Source organism: Neofelis nebulosa, chromosome 9, assembly GCF_028018385.1.
Source record: "Neofelis nebulosa isolate mNeoNeb1 chromosome 9, mNeoNeb1.pri, whole genome shotgun sequence".
NCBI classification, from domain to species: Eukaryota; Metazoa; Chordata; class Mammalia; order Carnivora; family Felidae; genus Neofelis; species Neofelis nebulosa.
The window spans coordinates 107,760,432-107,770,206 of record NC_080790.1 but is presented as its reverse complement, the minus strand read 5'-3'; the positions used below and the strand labels follow the sequence as shown (position 1 = coordinate 107,770,206).

The window sequence follows — 9,775 nt, the reverse complement described above, 5'->3', positions numbered from 1 at the left end:
TTTGAAAACTTTGTTTCAGAGAAAGAAATCCAGTGACAGAAGAGAAGAGAATGATCTAGAAAAGCTTCCCAGTATTAGGGAGACATAACTGCCACCATCAGAACCATGGTGCTTGGGGTGAGGATGTATCAGAGACTTACATGGGAGGAGGGGCAGGAAATGAGCCAAAGTCAAGGTTTCCCCAGTCCCTCAGTTCTGTGATGGCTTCAAACTCAAGATTCTGTAGCTGTCTGAAGCAAAAAACTATTGGCGACTGTTAATGAACCTCACCGTACTAGGGGATGAGCCTGTCAGGTAACTGAGTTGGAAGGATGAAAAATAACCATCTCTAAAAACTAGCTTCTGTCAGAATAAAAACTCCCTTTGTGTGAGGCTTGCAACAGACCCATTCATCCAACCGAGGGTAGAGTTTCAGACCTCCCCCTCCTCCAATGAGCCCCTGTTCAAAGTTAATATGAGGTAAGGGTTATCTAAACAGCCAGACAGGAGTATACTGCATATTTCTTTATAAAGATGACAGAAACTTTTCGAATTTCATAAACCTGTACTACTTGTTTTTCTGTCTGGATCCAAGGGGTGTAGGATCAACTTTAGACATCTTTCATAAGCTTGGAATCTAATTTTATGAATTTATTCTAAGACATAAATCAGGTAAGACAGAAGTAGATGGATGGATTCTTTAAAAGAAATCAGGCCCCCTGGGTACTTTTAGTGGACTGAGTATTGAGAGATTTACAGGAATAAAATTCTCTACAAGATTAAGGAAGAAGGAAACGAAACCAAATCTTTCATTTCCAGATATTCACTTTCATTAATTCTTTCACCAAAAGCACATCACTGAACGAAAACCAGAAATGGTTTTGCAGTTAATAATAAAGTGGTTCAAGAGCCAAGGAACCCCTTGAGATGGAAGCAAAACAACAAAGTATTCAAGTTCTCTTCACAAGACTACCTTGTACTGGCAACACTTAGGGCACTTCTGGCTTCAAAAAGTTCCTTTAAGGAACTTTTTGAAAAAAAGTAATTACTACATTTTGGCAAAAAACACAAACAAAAATCACTCCTATAAAACCCTTACTTCCTTTTGAATCTCCAAAGGTTACATTTCATTCAAGATGCTTGGCAGTCACGGGCTTTGGTTCCGGATTATGTAAACCCTTAAGTCAAGAAGGAAAGCGGCTGATGTCAACTGGCCGCTGTCTGTGGCCTATCACTGAGGAAGTATTGTGAAGCGTGTGGGGCGCCTGCAGGCCTGTGGTGGGAAGGTTGGAGATACTAAAGGTAAGAAATAAATCACAGCAAAAGAGATTCAGAGAGTTGGGATGATGTTCAAGCTCTTTTCTACCATAATAATCCAGGGCCCTCTCAATTTCTACCTCTAAAAAAGTGTCTCTCCACCGCGGTGGCTGATGTTTCTTACATTTGACAAAAACGAATACTTCACACACAAGACTTCCACAAGACGTCTGCTGCTTGTGAGGAGGCTCATGTTGCTTTGCTTTCATTTTATGGCACCTGCGGGGTGCTTTCTCAGGTCAAAACTCTCTAGCCCCAAGCAAATGAATTTGTGCCCATACTAAGTGCTCAAACAGATCCTAACACAATGTTTGTCTTTCTGTTTCCTGATTGTCATGCCTGAAAGACTCTCATTAATATACATGAGGCTTAATGCCATAAGACTACATGACTAGAGATCATTTTTTAACAGAAGCTTGCTCATTCAGGAAAAAGTACGGATTTGATTTACACTGCAGACCAGAGGGAAGCTGACACAGTCCTTTGGTCTGAATTCTTGGAAACACCGTCACTAGACCTATGGGCCCTTATCGGCATGCTGACTTTTGCGCTGCCTCAATGTGTCTTCCGCCACCTCTGTGTCGGCTGGGCTGGGCTGCACAGGCGTGTCTTCTTCAGGCTCAGGTTCTCCATCCTCCTGGACTTCTCTCAGGGGCCCCTGGTCCTGGGCGTCGTTCCTCTCCTCATCCACGCGAGTGGCAGCACTGTCCTCCTCCTCGTCTTCCTCCACTTCGTCCTCATCACCAAGGTCTTCTTTCTCTTCTTCATCATCTACAAGGCTGTCCTTGTTTTCTTCCTCATTTGAATCATCTTTTTCCTCCTCTGCATCCTGCAACTGTTCAGCTTTGTGAGCCTCCTCTGACCTCCGAGTCTGCTCTGTGGAGGGAAGAGAGGGGAACATCCTCTGAATAAACTGGTCATTCAGCAGTCAATTGAGTGTGTTTAGCTGTGAAATGAAAGGGTGGGGCCGTGACCGTTTTCTCCAGTCTGAAGCTATGTTATCACACTGCACAGATCTCTGTCTGGCGGTGTCCTACCTCCATCCAGGGCTTCTACATTCCTCTCTGGAAAGTTCACTAACTGTGTTGACTGATAGAGCACAGAGCCAGGGAGGGTAAAGGTTCCTTCTGGCTTACTCAGTGACCCACTCATTAGTCATGGTGATTAGTTAAGAAATGTGACTTAAGCCAAGCCAATCACAGGACTTCCCAGGAGTTTTTTGGCCAGAGTCAAGAAGAAAAGCCTTCTCTCTTTCTACAGGAATTGATAAACTGATAAAATGTGAGTTAGGGCTGTTGACAGCCACTGAATCAGCCACATAGAAACAGAAACCTAACATCCCTTGGGCTGAGCTTGCAACCAGAACATCCCTAGATTTTTCAGTTATGTGAGTTAATAAAATTTCCTTTTTTTCCTAATATAAGCTTATTTAGTTAAACTTCCACATAAAATTAAGCAATTATAAAGCCTCAAAGAAGTCTTCATGCAAAGTCTCAAAACTAGGAATAAAAACGTGAAAACCCAGGGCTGTTTAGTCCCACAAACAGTGTGGAGCAGTGCAAGGATTTGGGAAGACTGTTTTTATAGGATTTAGAATAGTTACTGATACACGGTTGAGACTCAATAAATGTGAGTTCTCTTCCCTCATTCCAGTTTGAATGAAGGAAAAGGTGTCAACTAATTAATGAAGGGCATATACTCAAGGGGAAAAACAATGACCAAAATGAAGTATTACCTAATTTAAGGGAAGAAAAAAATCATTTTTGTTCAAATCTGACCTAGAAAACATATTTCAAAGAATTTGGTAGTAGTGATGGTTTGGTCACCTCGCGAGTCAGGGGGGGAAACTCCAGTATCTATCTGAGCACAAAAGGGCATGCCACAGAATTCCAAAACTACTCTATCACATGAGTTTATCATACTTACCAATGCGCTCAGATAAATGCCTTGGAAGTGGTACATAGAAACATTCTGATATTATCACCAAGACCTGAAGGGAAAAAGTGATTTTACAGTGAATAGATATGACATTTATTACCAAAGAGCCTCAAATTTAGGTCTTGGATCTATAATCAGATATTTACAGACAAATAATTAGCAGTTGGTCAAAAGTCCTCAAAAAGGACAAGGGCATAATTAAGACTTTCCAATTTTTCCAATGTAACAATGTAGGAAAATATTGATTTATAACAGGGGTCACAAAGTCAAATGTCTATAGAGATCCCACCAAAAACTGGTAAATCAAACAGGTATAAGAAAATGGATACTATCAGTCAAGTCTAAAGCAGCCTTTTTAAAAACACCCCTCTGGACAAACAAAACTAGTCTGTATATGGCTGCCTCTCACCAATGCCTGAGTAAAAGGCTATTTATTTCAGGGTCTAGAATTCTTAAGAGTACCATAAGAAATTTCTCCAGAAATAAATTGCAAGAAAAGTTATCAGTGATATGAACTAAACCCTATTTTAGACAGTGACTGACTTGGCTTCATCTCCGACCTTAATAAAATATGAATGAATCATTTTCTACTTGCTAGACACATCCCTCTCCCTTGATAAACTACAAGCTCCTTAGGCCCATCCCAGTCCCTGTTCCATGCCTAGTCCGGCATGGGCCACGGTGATGAAGCTATGGGTGTGGGGTGCAGTTAGCTGGACCCAGGATAAGCTGCAGCCATTCTTCACACCTTCCCATGCAGCATCACACAACATAAAGATACAACCAGGAAGAAGCTGCCCATTTAGAAGGACAGTGTCCTTCTTGTACCTAGCTGACTCCCAGACTTGGCCTTTAAGATAGTAATACTACTTCATACATTAGTGTTTTAAAGATGCTCTAAAATTTTAAAGAACCTGATATCATAGTTCTTTTGATTCAGTTTCATAAACATCAAATGAGTACCGTACTTTGTGTTCAGGATTATCACCATCTGTATATTCATTTACCACTTTACTCAAAATTTGGTTCATTAGGTTCAAGGTATCGTGTTAACTTCTGTGGGGACAAGTTCAAAAAAGGAGAAAAAATGGCAGTTTAAACATAAAGCAATATGGAACATGAATTTCATAAGAAAAATGAATAAAACACTTTGACAGATATTTCAAAGATTCAGATATTACAACCAGTTATGGGTTTGGGAAGGATCAAGAATGACCACTTGAAGGAGGCATCACTTAAGGCCCTGGGCATAGTCCAGAGCGGATGGGTAGTACCAGCTGCCTGGTTCGTCTAAGCTACACCAAACTGGACCATGGGGGCTCCTATATCCAGAGGAAGCCCTGAATGCAAGGCTGGGGAGACCAGTGTGGTAGGACAGTGGGATGCATAAAGCTTTGTGGGTTGGTGAGGAACAAGCTCCCTGGGCCAGCTAGAGGGCTAGGTATAGAGGGCCTAGAAAAAGACTTAAGGCATACTAACCTCAACCTTGTCTCTCATTAACTGTGTGACCCTGAACAAGTCATTTAACTACTTTCTCACTGGAACTCTCTCAAAAGGATGGATTTGGGTTAACCTATCATCAAAGTCTATTTTATATCTAATAGTACACAATTCCATCATATAGCCTTAATTCAGAAACTGGAAGGGAAACCCTCTTATTCTCCCAGATTCTCTCAGTTCAAGATCTATTTTCTCATCTAGAGAACTATTCCCTTGGAATGGTCCACTTCCTAAGCCACTAAGAATGGCACTATTTAAAAGCAGGGTCTATAGGGGAGTAGTGCCCTTTTCTTCCTCTTCCCTTCCAGGGTTATATTTTCACATTCCAGCTGTGACCCAGGTAGATACAGATAGCCATGCAACTAAATGAGGAGGGGAGACAGATTTGCCACCTTTCACAGAGAGTGAAATCTAGGCCTCTTGATATTAGAGACCCTCCTCTGAGGGAGGCTCTGTGCTAGACACTGGGGAGCAACACACAGAAAAATAATCTACCCAAGTACCAAAATTTAGACAGTCACCACATATACCAACTGAAATGGAGACGGGAGAGTAGAGGCATATGATCGCTGCCTGTGTTTTCCACTGCTCTTCTGTTTGCCTAGAGCTTTGCTGTCTTTTATCCTTCAGAGCAGAGTCACTGATGACAGAAAACGACACTGCCAGAGTGATTTCATATACAGATGATACACTTAAGGGTCTTTCCCATATTGATTTAAAATGTAAAATATGTACTTGATTTCTAAAACTGGGCCCTTTGCTGACATGTGCAAAATAACATTTAGTATTAACATTTCAGCTATCGTGAGGCTCAATCACGAAAACAAACAAAAATCTAAACCAGCAGCCTTGTTTTGACTTCTCATCTTCTAAAATTAGGAAAAAGTAGAAAACATAATAGGCTTATGGGAAACAATGACTTGATCAGGAAATGACTTCTCTATGGAAAACATCCTGCCCTCCTGGCCACTGTAGAAGTTAAACTCCATAAGAATTCATACAGGGAAGAACTTCCAGGGTCACCAGGACCAAGCCTCAGGTGACTGCATGCCTGGGCTCTGCTTTCAGCCCTCAGTTAATGGCAAAGGTGACATACAAGACAGAACTGCACACCTGCAGACCTCCCTGAAGGCAACAATTCTGGTTGTTGTGTGCTTCTTTTGGTATGTATTACAGTTGTAGAAAAGGAATCAGAGATATGTGTTTGGTATTTTATGGAAATGTATTACCGGAAAATTTCTGAGTTTATTACTGCTTTGAAATTATTACTATTTTGTTAAATAGTTACTCTCCCAATTTCTTATAAAGGAATGATATTCTATATCATTTAATCACTTGAATAGTCTAGAATCAACTCTCTTGTTTCTTCAGGCCAAATCTTAATAACCCTCCTGTACTGATTATTTGAATCTAAGTTCCCAAATGAAGTTAGGGCATAGACAAGCCTGACTTGATTTCTTGAATTTAAAGTTGACCTCAAAGATAAATTTCAAAAAGCCTTTATGCTGAGAAGAGTTTCCAATGGTCTTCCAAAAGGCTCACACTCAACCTACATTCTCCATAGCTCCACTTGAGAACCACCCAGTATCTCATGGTGCTCCCCCTACAAAAGCCTCACACTCATGTGGCCCTAAAACACACCACCATAACAATCCAGAACTAGACCATAGATAGGAGAAGCATATTTATATCCAGTCAGCTTTATACAAAGTCAAATACTTTTAGGCCAGTCAGTCAGGGACATGTTAGTTAGCTCTAGGATTAATGCAAGCTAATGAATGACATATCTGAGTTCCATCCCCACCTGTGAAGCTAACACCAGCAGTCACAAATCAAATATACCATAATTTGAAATAAGCATGTTTGTAGCAAAACCAAATCGAATCAAATAAAAGCCTCCTTGGCTTCTTGGGAGTCTGACTTTGTCATCCCAAGTTATATATCAATATGGATAAAAGCAACTGCTAACATTTTAAGCTAATTTTTTAAAAAGAACTTGCTAATTTAAAAAAGGTAAAAAAATAAAATAAAAAGAACTTGCTAAAGAGCTGAAATGCATTATACAGTGTAAGGACAGACCTACCTAAATGTTTGTCCTTTTTACATAAATTCTTAATAATCATCAATTATTCCTATCATATAGCGTTTAGGAGCTGTGTGATAAATATATAGCACAATGGTTTTAAAGACTTATCTTGGGGCACCTGGGAGACTCAGTAAGCATCTGACTCTGGATTTTGGCTCAGGTCATGATCTCACAGTTCATGAGTTCAAGCCCTGTGTCAGGCTCTGTGCTGACACTGGGGATTGCTTGAGATTCTCTCTCCCTTCCCTGGCTTGCGCACATGTGCACTCTCTCCAAAATAAATAAACTTAAAAAAAAAAAAAAAGAACTTATCTTAGAGCTTAAAGCTCAAATTGATCAAGTGTGGGTAAAAAGAAAGATTAAAAAATTATATAAAAGAGTAAAACATGCCAAAACCCTTGCAGTTGTCTATACAGCTAAATAAATAAATTTATTATTTCAATTCTTACCTAAAACATCTAGGAAGAAAATGCACAGATACCTATTAGATACCACTTTTTACACCGAAAGAAGACATAGTAATGTGCTTTGCATCTTATTTTTTCCCATAATAATGACTGTGTTTTTTGTCTACCTTATCTTAAAAAATCCACCTTGGGATAACTAGAGTCTATGTATAAGTAGCTGGTCAGGATTAGAGATTCAACTGGAGGATATGAACAAGAAAAAAGTCATCTTGTTCACTCAAGGAACAAATTCACAGGTTTGGCCTTATCACCACAGTGTTCCAATCAAGTAGGCAATGTGTGAAATCACAGCTGACTTGGTTGTCTTGGAAACTGACTATGAATTCACATAAGGTCTCCAATTCTTTCATTACCGCCTATATTCTAGGCAGCACACATCTTCAGGATATTTCAGGATAGGATTAGGAGATAACAATTAAATGAATTTTCCATTATATCTCAAATTACCACTGACAATATCAAACAAGTAAATGCTACTTAACTTCTTAGATTATACACAAAATGATATTTGTTTATGCATCTTTTCTTTCTTGGTTGCTTTCTAGTTTTGCATAAAATCCATGTGGCTTTACAGAAAGGGGGGGAAATGGCATTATTTCTTACCAGACCCATGAGAAGGCCAAAAATCAAGGTGGCCATGATGAAAAAGACATAAGAACACCAAGCAGGAATTCCAAGGGTCACTGTGAAATAGTTGTGAAGATGCTGTAATCAGAAGAAAAATATAAAATAAAATCTTTACTTATCACCAAATATGTTTGAATCTCCCCCCCTAGCTATTACTCAAGTCTGCAAATTATTTCTACATGTATGAGCTCCCACAAAGGTCATCCAGTCTGCATCTATATGATTCTTCAAGAACAAGTCAAATTTTACAACATTGAAAATCTGAGAGTAATAATCAAGGTCATATCTTGACCTTTGTTCTCAAGTTATATTTCTTTGAGTTCTATTTCTTTGTTCATGATCTGGTAGAACTCTGGCAGAATTGTTTTTCTAGTCCCTCCTTTCATCATTTCATAGATTCTTTTTGGTCATTCTCCCCTAATAATTCTGTATCTCAATTTTTACTCATCATATGGCATCCATAAAAAATTAAACTTCTTGGCCCTTTGTCAATTTTTAAGTGAAACTAAATTACTACTTACAGAGTATCAACCATTTAAAATGTCTCCATACTTCCTTTTTTCTAGTCAGACCATTACTCTACCCCACCCATCCTTAATAACTTTCGTAATTCACCATAAAACTGAAAATATTAAACAGAAAAAATTTTTCCAGTTAATTCATTATGAACAAATGAGATTCCATCAGTCTTTTGAGTAGAGCTCACATCCCTTCATTCTTACTGTTCCCTCAGACCCTATTTGATGTCAGATACTTTAAAAAATCAGTGAAGAGATACCATTTTTGCTAGAAATTATTTACATGCTAAGTCATACAAATATGAACCTACTAGTTTGGTGCCAAGGCCCTTTTAAATGTGGGCTTGTAGGAGCCATGCTTCACCATGATGGCTTAGTGATCATCTGTGTTAGGCCCTTCCAGCTCCAAAGCAGTCACTCACTACAATCCAAGCACTTACCGGACACAAGATGAAATGGCCCCGAGCTAAATGCCACAAGCAAGCAGAGGTAACAACTGAATGACTTGCCTAGAGCTGATGAGGTGGGTGACAATGAGTCCTAGTTTCTATTTTAATATTTCTCAAAATCCAAATTACTCAAGTATCTCCTGTTGGCTTTCCCATTTATAAATGCCAATACAATTAAATAATATATTTTATTCTGGCTTAATTCTGAATGATAAACCAACAAACAAAAAAGCTAGTTAACTGGTCTAGAATAATCTGAGATCTCCTCTCTCCCAATTTCTCATTCATTAGAAGAGATAGATCTAAAGACCCAGCGAGTAATTTACATACTGATACGTGCAAAGTGTTCAACAAATACTTATTGAACAAAAAAAGATACTAGCAAATCCTTCAATTATTCATAGGAAATGCAAACAACTTGTGATTTGTAAAACTATCATCTGTGCTCTGTTGATGGAACTGGTCATCATTGTATCTTCAGCCGAGGCAATTGTTTATTAAAAATAATCTGGGGTGTCTGGGTGGCTCAGTTGGTTAAGTGTCAGACTTTAGCTCAGGTCACGATTTCACGGTTCATGAGTTCAAGCCCCGCATCAGGCTCTGTGCTGACAGCTCAGAGCCTAGAGTTTGCTTCAGATTCTGTGTCTCCCTCTCTCTCTACCCCTCCCCTGCCCACACTCTGTCTCTCTCTCAAAAATAAATAAACAATTAAACAAATTAACATTGTGCTGCCCAGTAGGCAAAAGAGGTATTTGGGATAGCAAAAGGTTGCTTTATTCAAATTCTGTTCAGTGTAAGTTCTAAAATGTATCATACAAATTCTGTGTTTTCATAGTTTATGCTTTTCTGGATGACTCAGTGCCACTATCAGGATTAAACTCTGAAATGTGCCAA

At 39.1% G+C, this 9,775-nt stretch overlaps 1 protein-coding gene across 1 annotated transcript in view; it reads right to left on the bottom strand.

Annotated features, from left to right (window-relative positions):
• Nucleotides 1–615: 615 nt before the first annotated feature.
• The window catches only part of TMX4 (thioredoxin related transmembrane protein 4), a 42,024-nt gene continuing 32,864 nt past the window's right edge, over nt 616–9,775 (bottom strand). Inside the window, exons 6-8 of the mRNA XM_058684916.1 lie at nt 7,891–7,992; nt 3,223–3,286; nt 616–2,172 (exon numbers count right to left, since the gene is read on the bottom strand). Of these exons, the coding sequence (XP_058540899.1) occupies nt 1,814–2,172; nt 3,223–3,286; nt 7,891–7,992 (525 nt within the window). The 3' untranslated portion in view covers nt 616–1,813. The remainder of the gene's footprint in view (nt 2,173–3,222; nt 3,287–7,890; nt 7,993–9,775) is intronic.